At 40.0% G+C, this 18,077-nt stretch overlaps 1 protein-coding gene across 1 annotated transcript in view; it reads left to right on the top strand.

The window, feature by feature from the left end:
* Window positions 1–18,077, top strand: part of PTPN14 (protein tyrosine phosphatase non-receptor type 14) — a 43,059-nt gene that overhangs the window by 3,134 nt on the left and 21,848 nt on the right. The window contains exons 2-3 of the mRNA XM_053460813.1: window positions 13,309–13,630; window positions 16,513–16,682. Of these exons, the coding sequence (XP_053316788.1) occupies window positions 13,457–13,630; window positions 16,513–16,682 (344 nt within the window). The 5' untranslated portion in view covers window positions 13,309–13,456. The remainder of the gene's footprint in view (window positions 1–13,308; window positions 13,631–16,512; window positions 16,683–18,077) is intronic.

Below are 18,077 nucleotides of genomic sequence, written 5' to 3'. Positions count from 1 at the left end.
GATTCCTCTTAATTCCGCTGATGAAATCTCTCCAAAGGCAGCAGATATGAAATGTATTTTGTATTTTAAAACAATTGACTTGCACAGGGAGTACTTTTTTATTGAACAAAAGTCTTTTTCTGTGGTTCAGTAATCCTTCCTCATATTGGAAATCTTCTTGCTCTAAAAGGTCTGTCGCTTAATAACACTTAATAGAACAGATATGATTTTTTTCATAAATTCAGCCTCTGCATTTTGTCTCTATTTGCAGTTTCCGAGACCCTCTTTGAAATCAATGCCACATCAGCATACCTCCCAACGTTTCAAAATGTAGGTAAAGCTGTGAATTACAATTCCCATGATGCTCAGCCAGCCAGGTGTCCACCATAATGCTGGCTGAGTATCATTGGAAGAGTAGTCTACAGGACCCTTACACAATGCCTTTACACACACCTGCCCATAAACACACATATACATGTACACTGCCCTTATACACACACACATATACACATACACTGACCATACACACACCTGACGTCATATCCCCGCGCTCGGCATTATTTGCCGGCGCGCATTGATCAGGGAGCAGTAAAGACCTTGCATTCCCTAATGTTGAGCCGAATAGAGGCAGATTGTGATCTCCCGACTAGTCCTGTTGGCTGCAGCTGCTGATTGGGCGGCTGTGTGCCCCCTCGCAGCTGCGCCCAAGGAAAGTACTGCTCTCTCCTCAACCTTCCTCTGCCCCTGCAAAGCGGGACAGAGGTAGGGATAGGCGGGACAGAGTCCCAAAATCACGACTGTCCTGCCCAAATCAGGACAGTTGTGGGGCATGCATCAGCCTGTATCCCCCCAATCCTAGGGTTGCCAATGTATTCCAGGACACACACACCTTACATGTGCTGGTTAGTAATTTGTGATTTCATGTGTCGGTGGCCCATATGCCCTACGCTAGGCTGACTCCAGAACACATCTGCTAGCAGAGAATTTGGGAGGACGTGAATCTGTAGCACACCATGTGAAGTAAAGACCGGGGTCTTTCGGGGACATAGTTTCATGCAATTGGCAGTAATGCCTACTGTTTCCAGGGAACACTGAATCACAGTGATACTCAGTATCTGTTGTGGAATAAAAATAACAGAACAGAAATGGGGTCCGTTGTAGCTCATGGGCGATCCTCCTCTCCAAGATGAGACTGATAGCTGGAGATCTTGGGAACTGACTTTTGAGTGATAACTTTTTGACAGAATAGGTTCCAATAAGAAGTCTACCTACAAAGATAGGTGGTGGGGTGGGTTGGAGGTCAAGCTCCCCGCTGTGATATTGCACAATAGACATGGGAGATCTCTGATCTCTGCAACAGGCGCATACAGGAGCACCGTGAATATCCAACTGATGCATCGCATCATTAATAGTGAAAAAAAATGTCAATGTGACATCATATCCCTGCTCTCAGCAGTAAACACTGGGGTCACAGAGGGGTTGCTGGGGTCAGTACCCAGGGTCAAACCAAGGGCAGGGCCAATGATAAATAAGTGGCTGCCTGTTTCTAGTTACTGGATTTTTTTTTTTGAAATGTAAGAATCTGTGGTGTGTTTTATTTATCGTGGTCTACGGGATGATAAAATGTGCAAGATTTACTGATCCTTAAAAAGCTCGGAATGACCGCCTCCATAATTTAAAGAGAAAAAAAAAATTCTAAAGAAATCATAGCAACAGAGTAGCCTAACAGTTTGACGCATTTCAGTTCTAATCAGATTCTTTGTGATTTCAATCAAAAGACAGCTAGAGGGAAAAATCATTGGCGTTAACCGTTTAACCCTCTACGTGCTGTTAAATGGAACAATAAAATTTAAAATATCTAAGCCAAATGCCTTTTATGTATATATTTTACTTTTATAAATTGTAATCTTCTAATTTTATTTAAATTGCATTACTGATTTAACCCTTCTTTGGAATAAAAGATTTTTTTTTTCTAGGTAATGTTAGTAAATGAAAAACAAAAAATACATTAACAGAGTTGTGCGTCCCCTGGATTTTTTTTTTTTTTTTTTTAAATGTGTAATGGTGACCATAATGGTAGTTTTACAATATAGGGCACCAACCGCTTTGTCGTTAACGATTAACAATGGTATGCGATGAATGGGGTCAAAGAAGACAATGAACTAGAATCTTTGTTATGGAGGTGACGTTGCATTCCTAAGCCAGCGGCACCAAAAGCTCACACCCCTTCCTTTTTTTATGTAACCCCAGCTAAGAAAAACATTGAATTTTAAACTTCATCCATCCCGGAGACAGTAGGTGTATTGTAGGAAAGTCATATGGAATCTGGAGGAAAATCTACAAAACAGCATATAAAAGAAAAAAAATCCTTACTAAAATGCAGTGAAAATAGCAAAGGGTCTAAGAAAATCTCACTTTTTTTTCTTTAAGCTCAGGAAGAAATAGCACATTGTTGTGATATCTACCAAGTGTTAAAGAACAAACGTATACGGAATGGAAGTTGCGTGCAGAGACCTTTCGCATTTGTTTGTTACGCGTCTTACAAACCCCAAAGTCCTCTTCCTGCTTTGGATGTTGAGCTACGTATTCTGGAGGCTACGCAACTTCACAATACAGAAGATCACATTTACGTCATTAAAGTATTATTTCTGAGAAAAGGTATTCGCTTCATGTCCCCTTTAGATCATCACATTCTTCCTTTTGCAAAACCCCCCCCATCTCTCTTTACTGCCCCTTTACATGAAACACAACACATAGAATAACATATTTTTTACTTCAAAATATAAATATAATAGAAATTCTTATAAATAGAATTTATTTTTATAGTAGAAGCAATCCTATATTTTAGTAACAGGCAAACAGTAACATGGGTCAAATAGCATCAGGGGCAAATTTCAGATGCTGATGCCTTGGAGGCAAGTTATCACAGGCGCTTTGGCCCCTTATGTTTAGCAAAGCCTGAGATGTAACTTGTGTCCTGCGTGTGACGGACGAGTTCCTCTTGTCAAATGGTGTTCGACAAAGGCAGATGTCGACGTCTCTTTCATGCAAACAGCGGGTTAACTTAAACCAAATATCGACAAAGAAAATATAGAGTACAAACATTTAGTCCGTTTTGGAATTTCTTCTCCCTACAGCTGTCCAAATAACCAGTTTTTTAGGTACGTAAATCCAGACTTAAAGGTACTTTTGTAACTGACTCTCCGGTATGTTATAGAAAGAAACTTTAGCTGACACTTTATTCTTTCATTTAAAAGCTTAATCACCCTCAAAAAACACAGAACCTTTATCTATGGCAACAACCTATTAGTGCTTGCTTTTGGGTCACATGACGATTATGAGGTACTGGCAAAATGTATGAATGAGACAAAAGCATGCATGATTACATTATTTCTGTGAAGGATTAGGACATTCAGCAGTACTAAATTACGTTTCTAAGGCGGCATTCAGTTTAAACGGGTCCAGCAGAGTAGGTGGAACAGCAGCTTTAACACTGTATCCACCGTTTGTCACCAACTGGTCTACAAGGTGTAGTAATATTCCCAGTTGCTGATATCCAGGGTCTTTAAAATCACTAGTGGAGTCCCTGAAGTTGACAGCCCTGTCCATCTGGCCCTGCTTTCTAGGTTTACTGTAGTCTAGGATTGATTTCACTGATCCAGCCGCCTAGCCCGATGTTCCTAAATTATATATTTCTTTCCCCAAGTGTTTTACAACATTTGTCGCCTTTGTGTTCCAGGCAGATGTGATGGGGTTATGTGTTGGTTTGTAGACCACACATTTTTGGCTGAGTTATTGTCATGATTGTAACTTGATCTTTAGAGGTTGGAGGTTAATAAGTCCTCCTTAGGCTTTATCATTTCCCATATATCATGCACGCATTGTCTTTGTGAATATAAGAATCTTGTGTTTCTGCTACCATTGGCAGTAACCTCTATTTCAATGTAAAGGAAAACATTTTTTATTATAAAAAGGATGTTAGGAGAATATTTTATGAGAGAATCTTGAATAACATCTCGCCTGTCGTTATCGCTATGATTACGTGATTACATGATCAAAACATCATGGAACATTCTTATTACTGTTTAGTGCTAGTCTTTGTCATCATTAACTCATCAGTGGAAAGAAGGATATGTTAACGCAAGGAGGTTTCAAGTAGCGTTTTTGAGGGTATATCCACCTTCTGAATCCGATACCCAAAGATTTCTCATAGTTGTCCAAGTTTTATTTGAGTACTGGCATTCTCTGAAATGCTGAGTGGAACCATGCCAACTAAACTGTCAGACAGATCCAAACTAATAAAACAACCTGAGTTGCATATTGTTAGGAGCAGCATCTAAGGCTAACGGGTAGTCTGAGATCTCTTACGCTCTATCAGCTAGGGCTGCAACTAACGATTATTTTAATAATCGATTAGTTGGCCGATTATTTTTTCGATTAATCGATTAATCGGATAAAAAAAAACAATATGCAAATTTTTCGTTTATTTAAAATAATTTAATGAACTGGATGTTAAAAAACAACTTAAAATTTACATTAACATTCTTATTTCGTTATGATGTAATAAAAAACAATATTTTCAAAGTACAAGAACCCAAACACAATATTTATGAAACAAAATAACCCCAAACATTCTGAAAAGAGGTGGACTATTACTGTTCAAGAAACTTTGCCCCAGCCCTGGCACTTTGCACCCAGCACTTTGCACCCAGCCCTGGCACTTTGCACCCAGCCCTGGCACTTTGCACCCAGCCCTGGCACTTTGCACCCAGCACTCAGCACTTTGCACCCAGCACTCAGCACTTTGCACCCAGCCCTGGCACTTTGCACCCAGCACTTTGCACCCAGCACTTTGCCCCAGGCCTGGCACTTTGCACCCAGCACTTTGCCCCAGGCCTGGCACTTTGCACCCAGCACTTTGCCCCAGCACTTTGCCCCAGCCCTGGCACTTTGCACCCAGCAAGCACTTTGTACACAGCACTCAGCACTTTGCACTTTGCACCCAGCCCTGGCACTTTGCAGCCAGCCCTGGCACTTTGCAGCCAGCCCTGGCACTTTGTACCCAGCACTGGCACTTTGCACCCAGCACTTTGCACTGTGCCCCTGCACCCAGTCTCCAACTCTGCCCTGCACCCAGCCCTGCCCCCACACTCACACTCTGCCCTGCACCCACTCTGCCCTGCACCCACTCTGCCCTGCACCCACACTCACACCCTGCCCTGCATCCCCACCCCCACTCTGCCCTACACCCAGTCTCCCACTCTGCCCTGCACCCACACTCACACCCTGCATCCCCACCCCCACTCTGCCCTGCACCCAGTCTCCTGCCCTGCACCCCCACCCCCACTCTGCCCTGCACCCACACTCACACCCTGCATCCCCTGAAACCCCACCCCCACCCCACCGTGGACCCCCACCCCCGCGAACCGCTCTGTGCGAATGGAGCCACTCGCACAGAGCGAACCGCTCTGTGCGAATGGAGCCACTCGCACAGAGCGAACCGCTCTGTGCGAATGGAGCCACTCGCACAGAGCGAACCGCTCTGTGCGAGTGGCTCCATTCGCACAGAGCGATTCGCTCTGTGCGAGTGGCTCTGTGCGATCTGTGCACATAGACATGAAGAATACTTACCTCCGGAACGCGTCACATCCGTCACGTAGCTAGAAGGCGGAGACTGCAGAGCGTGTAGCAGAAGCGGGGAACGCTCGCGGAGGTAAGTAAAAGGAGCCGAGTGCTCCAACAACGAATCGATCACTCGATTAATCGATAACGGAAATCGTCGACAACGATTTCCGTTATCGATTATTATCGATTTTATCGATTCGTTGTTTCAGCCCTACTATCAGCATATCTGCTTCTGGAAAGGAAGGGAATGTAGGAACTCAAGCACGTTCCTTCAACTTGCGATCCTTGGGCCAGCTGCCCCTCTTGCCCTTTGGAAGTTATGGCCTTGAGTTCAGCCATATCTAAATTTCTTTCAGCAGCCTAACTCACTTAGACCTAATGAATATCAGCCTCTGTTACACCCAACATGGCCAAGTGGCCAAAGAATGGACAATTGTTAGGTCTTTTGGAGGTCTATACCCACAAAACACTCCTAGGAAAGTGGAACATAGGGGATGGAAAGAGGGATTTGGGCTCTAAAGAAAGAGTGTCAACTCTTGAAGGTCATTTGGAAGGTTTATGCAGCATTTCCAACATGAAGGTGGCAGGTACACCAATATTCCTCGGAGTCCCTCCGAAATAAATCTGGTGTTGACCCCTCAGGGTGTCCAAGGTTAAATAGTAATTATTTCAGGAAGGAGCTTATCTCCTTATTGTAAACAGCAGCACACCACGATGGAGATAAGCCATTGGCAGAAACTATTAACCCCTGATTTATTGCCGCAGTGCACTTCCTGTATTTTAATTGAACACGCCGCCTGCTTTCCAAGCTACTGACCTGTGGCATGGATCATATTACTCTCTGAGGCACCTTACAGCATTCTTTCTGGTCTTCTTCACCAAACCCCTCGTATTTTATTCTGGTTTGGAAAATCTCCTTACAGACAGTGATTGGTTATTAGTGATTTTATAAATGATAATGCAATAAAGATTCCAGAGATTACAATTAGCTTCAATTAATTATGTTTTACACAATTATATGTGTTAAGCAATATGTACACAATACATGCTGGTTATTTATTTAATTATTTGGTGGGGGCTGTACATAAAAAAGAAAAAATAAATTAAAATCTGAAAACGGAATCATTTTTTAATTCAGATATTTTTTATTTTTTTCATACACTAAATTATGTGAGATAACATGAGATGAAACATTTAAGTTCACCAATTTAACAGTGTTAAAGGTGCCGTTCCACTTGGAAAAGACTTTAACGAATAAGCTAAAGGCGCTGAATTTAGTGTCAAGTCATGTTAAAAAAAAAAAAAAAGTATTCTAATGATTTAGAATTCTAATACTTTTAAATAATTCTTTGTGTACAATTTTGGGGTAACCCATACTTTTAAAAATGTTTGGGCGTCAGGCTAGTGAAATCCATTCCGCTTAATCTGTGAAATCAGAGAAATATTTCTGGGTACCATTTATTCTCCTCAAATTGCTAATTTTAGGATTGAACCCAGATATGGCTGATCTGTGCCAATGGTACGTTAGCCTGCTAGACAGGCTAATGGGGTCAAGTCTTTAGAGGTACTTCCCAAATTAACACCCGGTGGGAAACAGGAGGGACTTCATACGATAGTGGGGAAAAAAAAAAAATAAATAAAAAAAGAAAAAAAAATAATAATAAAAAAAAAATATATATATAAAAGATATTTAATATTTATAATAAACCATTGAGTACTGTTACATATGTTAATATATCGTCTGGATATGATCTACATAAGGAAAGGGTCTTTTATGTCCCTCCTTCCTATCTGCTTAGTAAGAGACATTCCTTTTTAAATGCCAAGACCCAAACCATTAAACGTGCAAACATTCACCAAACTGCTGTAGAAATATTTCAGACGCTTTGGCAAATATTGACTTTCTCAGGATGCCTGGAAAGGGTAATCTTTTTCTGATAATTTCGAACCAACTCAAAGGTGAACTCTGATTCCTCCTCTTACATGAAAGAGTTTATTCTTTGGAAATAAATCCATCTAAATCCAGCGTAAAACAATTTCTAAGGACCTTGGTTACATTTCAAAGCCACAGATGTTTCACCTGCCGAGAAGGTTAAATGCCGGTTGGATTTCCTGCGTATTTGTTTAAAAGTACAAATATAGAAACGGGTATCCATAAATTCCTTTTCCCGGGATATCTTTGTAAGCGGAGCAGTATGAACCGGACATCAAAGTGCGTATTACCAAACAAAAGGTCCACCTGAACCAGACAAAGTTCTGGAGCTCAGCCTGGCAACCTAATGTCATTTATGGATTATAAATCACATGATGTTCAGCTATAGACCTGCAAAAGCTTAAAAAATGATCTAAAACTAGGCTTTTTACATAAAATTTCATTCATTTAAAACATTTGATGATTCGTGTCTGCGTTCTACGCTGTTCCAAATAATATTTTACACATCACTGAAGACGACCTAAATTTAAACGTCCGATGCCCGGGAACTGATTTGTAGCACTAATACCGCGAGATCGCATTTCCGTTTCCGCTTGGGTGACCGTGCAAACATCAATTTCTTTTTTTTTTTCGCGCGGAAGAAAGGCACCTCTTCATTACTTTTTGAATTAAAACTGGAAATGAAGGGAGGGAGGCTCGTTGATCAGCACCTGGGCCTCCTTTGTATGTTTTTGCTAAGGGTTTATAGCCTCTATGATAAACGGTGCGGGAATTTCCATGACTTTGTTCGGAAAGTATGGCTTTATGTGTGTTGAACGCGATGAGCAATTCCAAGAAGTGTCGGCGTAGTTGTGAGTCTCGCTGTGAAAAGGCTAATGTGGGTCATTGAGGAACCAGGGGGAAGCGAGGGATGGACCGTATTTTAGAAACATCTTCCTTTAAAGTTTTAGACACTCTACATCAATGTAGCCACAAAGACATTTTCGATTGGTGTATAGTAGATATGTGAAATTTAAAGGGGACTCTTAATGACATAAAACCATAATTAAATCCATCTCTCAGTCTCGATTTTTATTTTTCACCTTGAGATCACATTTGTCCCCCATCAGACATAGCCAAGTCATTTCATGCACTTTTTCCGATGTTTCCCATGACCGGTCAACGACGACTGCATTGGACTTCTCATGTCAAACCCAGAAAGATGTAACATACTTCCGTTGATGTGCAAGCATTGTTTTAGTCTTATTACCCCGTGTGCTTCCTGTGTAAAGCTATTATCACTGCTTTGTTAAGCCAAGACAGCAATGTGTAAGATGTAGTATCGGGCATAATATGGAATGTGACGGTTCCCTTTAACATTCTGTAGCCCTGGGGCGATAATTCATACAGGAGCAGAGCAGATATCCCAATACGCACGTTAGGGACGGCACTGGGATGTCTTCTTTTATGAAGCCCATTGGTAGAGCTTAATGGTAGCTTGGATTACGTCCACCCAAGCATTGGCTATTTCCCTAACATCTGCCCAATTCCTGCCATGATGTCAGACGCTGAGATGAGAGAAGAGAGCTGCTGTCATCACTCGCAAAAGAGAGTTAAAGATGTGTAAGGAGCAGATAAGGACGGAAGAGTGTGATCATTCTGAAGGCAGGCTTTACAAAAAAAAGGGAAAATACCAAAATCATGGACATTCTCTTCTTATTATAAATCTTTTTTTTCTATATAAACATATGAAGAAGAAGACCTATAATGAAGAACCCAACTTTGGAAATTACGTACTTCAGCTCTCCAATGCCCTCTTTTTGTGTCATATGACTACAGATAACTTTTAATTAGGGAAAGTAAAATATGGATAGGGCAAAAAGGGTTTTACGGATAGGTTTTGGACATCCAGAAAAAAAAAAAAAGATTCCTTCCCAGTACTGTATTTAATATATTTTGTTCAGCACAGCTTGTGGCACATCAGCATTAAAAATTTTCCTTTTGGAATACAAATTTGTAAAAGAAAAAGAAAAATTTAATTTTATTTCATCTTCTTTGTCCACACGTTTGCAGTTTACAGTAGGATCTGATCTAAACAGAGAAAAAAAACTATTTATAATTGTAGCTATTTTCTTCTTTTTTTTTCTTTTGTTACTCATCAATGTTTTTTAAATCTAAAGGCACAAGAAAAACACACTTTTTCCCCCAAAAAAAATCAAAGCAAGTCTTTTTATGCTCTCTTGTTCTTCAGGGGCAATCAGAGATGGTTGAGTCACTTCAAAGGCGCTCTCCTCTCAACAGTATAATAAATCTTACTTCTAAGTATTAGGAGAAACCAGCCAAGTCTCCTTTTCCAGCCCACGCTGTGGGTAGTACAAGTATGTGTTTGTCTAAAGTAGCTACAGTGAACCAGAAGTCCCATGCATGTGAACTATTTCTGTAAGGGAGTGCTTCTGCTTTGAAACGGAATCCAAGACTTCATTTCATTTTGAATAAGATCTCATCCTTGATTCTGTCTAGAAGAAAGAAAGTGTCTTGTTTTCCCTGAAGCTTCATGTTCTTGCAATCTACCTGATTGATAGATCTAAACGAGAAATAGATTCAAATATTTGTATTGAAGAGGATCTCCCACCAGTCTGCCTAATACCGTATTTGCTCAATTATAAGACGACGCTGATTATAAGACAAACCCCCCCCCAAGTCTGAATATTAATTTAGGGGAAAAAAAGGAAAAGCCTGAATATAAGACGACCCTATAGGAAAAAAGACAGGAGGATCCAGGTCCCCTGATGCGCTGCGGGGGATCTGGATCGTAGTCTCATAGTCAGACCTATTTGAGGTCTGATTATAAGACGACCCCGATTATAAGACGAGGGGTATTTTTCAGAGCATTTGCTTATAATAGAGCAAATACGGTATTTTACATATGTAACAAATACATGTTTAATGCTTTATCTTAAATCCTTCTTTATTTAAAACATGAGCCAACCCAGTGATCAACCTTCGTACTTGGGACCGGGAAGCCTCCTGGAGGTCGAAGCACTGCAGTGATGATGTCGCATGCCATATAACATGTGATGTCATCGCTGAAATATGGAGGCAGCAAACGGTGTATGATGCCCCATACAAAATCCGTATATAGCTTAAAGGCCAGATGTTGTTTTATGGTAACCTATTCTGGCTGTCCCAAGAGCCAGGGCCGTGTGAGAGAGCTGTAGAAGAGACATCTCGCGTCCTGTATCAGGACCACCAATTATTGCACCCCTAGATGGGTTTATTTCCTTTGGGGCATGTATGGAAGGAGTGCAGGGGTACAAGCAGCAGGTCAAGAGCGGACCGGGATGAGATTGTCCACAGCATCCTCCTCCTCTTCAAAGTTAATTTTCTCCAAAGTGATTTCCCTTTTTTCATTATAAATAGAATCATTGGATTGGTGTAATACTGGGACAGGTTATATAATGCCCACAGATGCATTTTTGCACATTGATTTATACATCATATACCCAAACATAGGTACTTTCTTTGTATGGGTCGTATTCTGCATTGCCTCTCTCCATAAGCAAAATCATCTGTAGCGTATGATAAAAAATGGTGTATATTCAGTGCATTTTCTCAGCCGTCTGCCGTGCTTCTGGCGCCAGCCCCAACAATGATACCTAAAAGCTCGGAGGAAAAAGTGCTGTTAATCCATTTATGGCGTTTGGGACAGGTTGATGCAGCAAACCTCTGGTATTTGAGTCGGTATGGAATAGGGTTTTTTGCTAAACAGGTCTGGAAGTTCATCCACTTTCTTCGCTCGCTCATCCCGTGTAATTAATGTCTGTGCTACATTTTTTTTTTTTTTTTTTTACTTTTATGAAACTGCCTCCCTAAAACCTTTCATGTTCTGAGCTGCACTTATTAAAAAGTGTTTCCGTAAGCATTTTGACGGATTGTTTTTCCAGGAGGTAATAAAGGAGATACGTATTATTAACGTTTTCAACAATACACGTTAGTCTTCTTATTTACCTCTTCGAAAACATACGCTAAAATATTAAAATAGCATTTTCACTTCAATATTTATATAGCATTGGAACATAATGTGTTTGCAGGCTGTTGGTATAGCAATGTGTGAATATTCCTGCTTATCTTATTGGAGGACGAAATGTTGACATTCATTTTGAATTTTTTACAAAAAATGTACTTGTCACACTTTTTGTATGATAAAGAAGTGTAAACCAGGGCGTGAAATTTTATATTCTTTACATTGGAGAATTCCTTCCAGATTCCCAAGTGGGGGTAATTTTTTTTTTTTTTTATTGAAGAGGGACCATTTCGTTATAATGGCCCACTGACGTACACTCAAACACGCTGACCACTCAGACACACACACACACACACACAAACACACACACCTACCTACTTACCTATGCATGCCTTGTCCCATTAAAACCCATTATCTGTGCATCTAGCGTGGGGTTATGACCCCGCTTACCACTGACCCCAGAGTTCGGACGCGGCAGGTCACTCTGCCTCCGTTGTGGACGTGGTGCGCTTGCAATGGAATAAAGAAGTCCAGATTTGGACCGCAATTTGCTTAGCTTTTACTAACAGTCGGCTTTCCTGGTATATTAGCAGCATTTGTGCTAAAGATGACAAAACACTTTTATTATTATTATTATTATTATTATTATATCCAGCTGTTTTTGTACATGTGAACTAGTAGAATTTCAGCATCACCATGAACAATTCTTCCTTTTTGTTTTCTTCTTTTTAGAATTATTCATATTTAATACAACTGTAATTATAATACAGAATACTTAGTTCATGTTGCAAAACTAATGTTCACATGGAGGCCCTGCTCTTGTTTTTCTGGATTCTACTCATCTGGCTCCCGTAGGGTGACCTCCTGTGGGGGATCGCCACTTATTATTTTTTTTTGTGTGTGGAATACTTTGTGAAGCCTTCGGATATCGGCTTCCATGAGGTGAACTCTTAAATGGGAAGTCCCATGGAAAAATATAGTGCTGCAACAGTAACCAAAGAATGGTTTTATCTCATTTTGTTCCAATCAACTTCCTTTATCTGCAGACCTGGAGGCGGCCATTGCTGTCAGTCACGTGATATTTTAGGTGGCTTCCACCGCACGATCCCCACACTGAGCTGATTCTTTATGGCAATGCCAATGAAGTCCATTAGTCAGAATGTCCAGCCGGATGATTTAAAACATAGCCATTCTCAGCCAATCTGTCCGTTTCTGTTAAAGTTAAAACAATGTATAACCTAATGCAGAGAGTTTTATACGACCATTCCTGCAACAAGTAAAACATATATTAAGTTGACGTAGAAATAGCCTCCTTTTTATATACGTAACCACCATTACTTTTAATAGGTGGAAATGTTATTCTGGGATAGGCATTGCTAAAAATAACTAGTCTCTCATAGGAACAGACTAACTAAAGTGTCTATTGCTCCTGATCATTGTACTAATATTACCATCGTTTTCTCCTCATCGCCATAGCAACATGGCAGACGGATTTCAAACTGATTCGTGCCCAGTTACTGAGGCTTCTCTTGTCTCGGCTGAGATAATTAATAATACATCTTTTCATTCATTTGACATCATCCAGAAATTCAAGGCTGAAGGCGTCCACACTCCTCTAAACACGGGTTCATTTAATAATAATGCTAATTTTGCTTGGACTTTGCCAATGTCCATAGAGAACGTCCACATTTTCTCTGATTTTAGTATGAATTCGGATATTTTTCCGTTAATGTCCATCATTTTAACCACTTTCGTGTTTTGTTCGTAGGTTACGGAAACACCGGGTACACCGCGCTGGGTATGGACTCCCCTCCTGACCGCTGGAACACGACACTAGTTTGTGCGGTGAGATTCAAAGCGAAGATCAAGAATTGAGATATTACAGAAGAAGGGACACCTGCACAAAGCTACCAACCATGCCGTTTGGGCTGAAGTTACGGAGGACCAAACGGTACAACGTTCTGAGCAAGAATTGCTTTGTGGTAACAATCTATCTGTTGGACAACGTCAAGATTGAGTTGACCCAGAGTATGGATAACACCGGCTTACACTGCCTGGAAGCTACTGCTCAGCGTTTGGGATTAGAGGAGGTAAGAGAATTTTTTATGTATTTTTATGTAAGTGTAAAAATGTTTGTATTTTCAATCTTTCTGCTGAAAAAATAACAAAAACGTGCCAACTGAACCCTATTATCTGTTTTCTCTCTCTCAACTAGACTATCGTTATTGGTTTTTCTCTAGGTCATATTCTTGTCTCCAATAATATTTATTATTTCTGTTTTAAACCATCAAAATATATTGGCATACAATAAGATCAATGACAAAGTTGAAGCACCCCCAATCATGTATAAATATAAAGAATCAGATACCATCAATGAGAATGCACATATTGCTTTTAAATATGGTGTCATATTATGTGAAATTTGAAGAATAGTATTTTTTTAATAAAAACCAAGATATTGACTGAAAATGAAATCGTTGACCAAGCTGAATTGTTCCCATTTAAATAGAAATCTAAAAGAATGAAATATGAATTCCTGTACAATCAAAATGTTTCATCTGTCTCAGATAACGTACTTGCTATTTTCTAGTATATTTTCACATGTGACAAATTTTGAAAGACAAAGACGAGAAAAATAAAAGAAAGCAATAAAACACAAAAGTACATTAATATAATAAAAAAATAAAATAAAAAAAACCCAAACATTTCTGACCTTAGAACCGCGGTTCATGTTTTTAAATGTGCAGCGGTCCCGTTGCCCACGCTGCAAAAAAATGTCGCTTTTTAATAAAAGAATTCTACCCACTCATCTGTCCTGCTTTTGCGATGTGTGTGTAAGTGGCTTTGTATATGCAGTTCACGCTGTGCTTTGTATACAGATTAACCATTGCAAAGTCATTCTAAAGCGACCCCTTTACATTGAACGCCTTTTAGCTATAGATTATGACATTTTCGGCAGGAATGGCTGCTCTCTTATAATTGAATTGCCTTAAAATCAAAACCCTTGCAACGTAACCATTTAATACCAACAGCAAAGGCTCGATAAGGATAACTTATCAGCTGTCAGGAGGTCGATATTCTGAAATGAATCACCTGTATTCAAGCAGGGACTTCGACTGTCATATACCAGTGAAAAAAAAGCACCAGTTGGAATATCATTATGATATCATTAAGACAGAGTAGAATATGAAGCTCCAGATTATGAGATCCTGAGAATCTGCCATCTACCCTGCAAAAACCTAACACTAGGGGTCAAATCCTTGATATATTTGCATATGTCGGGAGCAGGTCCTGCGACTGATCCCCGAGACTTTTCTTGGAAGGGTCTCACCTTTAACCTGTTCGACCACTCCTGCCCTGGACTTCTGGACACCCAACCAGGTCCTAACAGTAGACTTCAATACTCCAGCCAGTCGTGTTATTCAAGGGTTGAAATTCAAGGGTTGAAATTAGTGTAAATCTTACTTTCCCATTGCGTTACTTTTTGGGATGGAGTAACCAGACTCCTTTACGATGTGCATTCAGTTATTAAGTTATACAGAATTGTTTTAAATACCAGCTCATCAATCATTACGCGTTAAATTAGAACAAGTTCATTCAAGTAAAACAAGAACTAATCATCATAAAACGCGAGATATTTGACATTTTGTGCTTTCCTAGACTAGCTGTTGGTCGACGTGAATAACCCCAATATTTGGATGTTGCCATAATATTCCTAGTATTCTGAATGCTGCGGAAATGTCTCTGATTGGAACGCCATAAAAAAACAGAACAACAACCTAATCTTCAGAGATTTCTTGAGGAGCACTTTACAGATTGAACTCAATATTCAGGATCAGCTCAGCCCTTCTTGCATGAGAAACTTACTTTGTTTGGCCCTTGCTGCTCGTCTGTTTTCATTTTGTTGAATATTACAGGTTACACTGTTATTTTTTTAAGAGAAAGGAGATCATCAATAAATGGGGCCTTCTACATGTTGTTGAATTGTAAACTTTAATGGACTCTAGATTGCGAGCGGGCTCCTCTTTACCTAAAGTATCAGCTCGTCGTATGCATGGACTGTAAGAAGTGCTGTGGAAACTGGTGGCCCAATATACAGTAAGCAAGAGATAATAACTTAGTAACATGTATATAGGAGTCTTCATCAGGCCATCTGATGGTAGCTGAGATCATTCTGGATTTAATTTGGGCAGTTCTGTTGTACATTGTGGACTTCTTGCAAAGCTGCCAAGGTGATCTTAGTTGCAAGTTTTTTTTGAGTTTTCTTGGCTTTGGTCAGAAGGTCTGGAAAGAGATAATCCAGGGCTAGGATATCTGTGAGCCTTGGGTGCACGTGTGCCGAGAGGTCTGGAGAAATCAAATGAACTGGTCTACCCGGAATGTAGACATCCTTCTTTTGCATGTACCGTTTGCAGCATACATCCAGGATGGTAAACTCTATGACCTCGGCCTACAGTGCTTACCAGCACGTTCTGCTAATTAGTTTCATTTTTTCTTTAAAGTCCTTTACGTTTTATTTAATTGCTGCGATACTCCGTAGAGATGATGAGAACAGGAACGTTAATTAGCATATTTGCCATCTGTTTGTTGAACATAATGAGCTCTGTGGCTGATGGTATGAAGTTTATATCCCTGTATCTTAGAACTGTGAGGCTGTTAAAATGTAATATTTAAGACAAAATATAGTTTGTTTAAAATGTGATGTTGTTTTAAGTGCTAGCTCTGCTTTTATAACAGTCATTCGGTGGTTTCATACAGGTGAATATGCCACATCACACATACATACATGTATGTATATACTGTATACACACACTCTACTCTATACAGTCCCAGTACTTTTGTCCATATAGGGTGTGTGTATGTATATGTATGTTTTTTTTGTGTGTGTGTATATATATATATATATATATCATTAGTATTGTACGATTATAGCTCATTATTCTTTGCTAACAATCATTTTTATTTCACCTAGTCGAGTTATTTTGGACTCTGGTACTTCGCAAAGGATCATCATAGCAGATGGGTGGACCTTGAAAAATCGCTGAAGAAGCAATTGGAGAAATATGCCAGTGAGCACGTACTTTATTTTGGGGTAATGTTTTATGTCCCAAGCGTGTACCACCCAAAGGAAGGTAACGTCAGGTATGTACACTTTTATATTGTATACAGCTATTATATTCATGAAAACCCATGTTTTTGCGCAGCATGCTTTCCCATTGTTAAGTGCTAAAGAATACTTTGGTACTAGCTACATAATTTGTAATAATACTGATTGGTCATGGATGGTCAAAAAACTTCTCGTGCCTCTGTCTAGAATTGTTAAATGTGCATCAGAAAATTTGGAACATCTTCCTGATATAAGAAAGAGTACTTCTTGGTTATTCCTGGGATAGAATGCTGCTGATTGTGGGATTCTTAGGATAGAATGCTGCTGATTGTGGGATTCTGGTGATAGAATGCTGCTGATTGTGGCATTCTGGGGATAGAATGTTGCTGATTGTGGCATTCTGGGGATAGAATGCTGCTGATTGTGGCATTCTGGGAATAGAATGCTGCTAATTTTGAGGATAGAATGCTGCTGATTGTGGGGGATATTGGGGATAGAATGCTGTACATGTTTCCTGACTCCTTTTGGAGGCCTGGGTGCTTGCATTTGGTGCATATGTTTCTTGTTACAGAGTCTTTGCAGGTTCTTTGTGCTTCTCATTCTAGAATCTTGCAGGTTGTGCGTGTGTTTCTCATTATCCATTCCAGCTGGTTGTACGTGTGTTTCTCATTATGGAGTCTTGCCGGCTGTGAGTGTATCTCGCTTTACAGAATTCATCTGGCGGTATGCAGGTTGTGTCTGTTTCTCTCTCCATGCTTGCCAGTTCTGGGTGATCTTCTTATTATGAAATCTTGTAGGTTGTGTTTCTTTTTATGGAACCTTGCAGGTTCTGCATGTGTTCCTTAATATTGAATCATGCAGGTTCTGTGTGTGTTTCTGCGTGTGTTTCTGCAAGTGTTTTTTTCTAATGCTGCAGGCATCTGAATGTTTGAATGTGTGTCTATCTGTATATATAAAGTATGGGAATTTTAATTAAGGCACTTTCATTCTTCAAATCAGAAGCTCAGAAGCAAATTAGCGTGCCTTCAAGCAATGCAGTTGGCCAAAAATAGACTGTTTTTTATGTGGTCACATGCATAGTTTTAGTTCCACAATTTGATCTAAAAACACATTTTTCTGCTGTTTTATAGCCGTTAATGGGACTGCCACTCATTCCCAGTAAACACTCTGAGCTAATAGAAAGCAGGGACATCAGCAAAGACAGAAAGACACCGGGCTTTGAGTGCCAAAGAGGGACTGTCCTTCCTAAAAAGGGACTCTTGGGATGTATAAATTGGCTATTAGCTGCGTTTCCTTATAAATGCAAACCGAACTTATCCGCATCCATTTGTGTCTAATAGACTCCAAAACGTAACTTCTTCCCAAACCCTTTTTTTATAGGGCTCGGTGCTTTGCATGGGCTGATACTTCTGGTATTTTGGATTAGCTCT

Source organism: Spea bombifrons, chromosome 3 (genome assembly GCF_027358695.1).
Source record: "Spea bombifrons isolate aSpeBom1 chromosome 3, aSpeBom1.2.pri, whole genome shotgun sequence".
Classification (NCBI taxonomy): domain Eukaryota; kingdom Metazoa; phylum Chordata; class Amphibia; order Anura; family Pelobatidae; genus Spea; species Spea bombifrons.
Note: the sequence above shows the minus strand (reverse complement) of the source record. Positions and strands in the feature narration are given on the sequence as shown.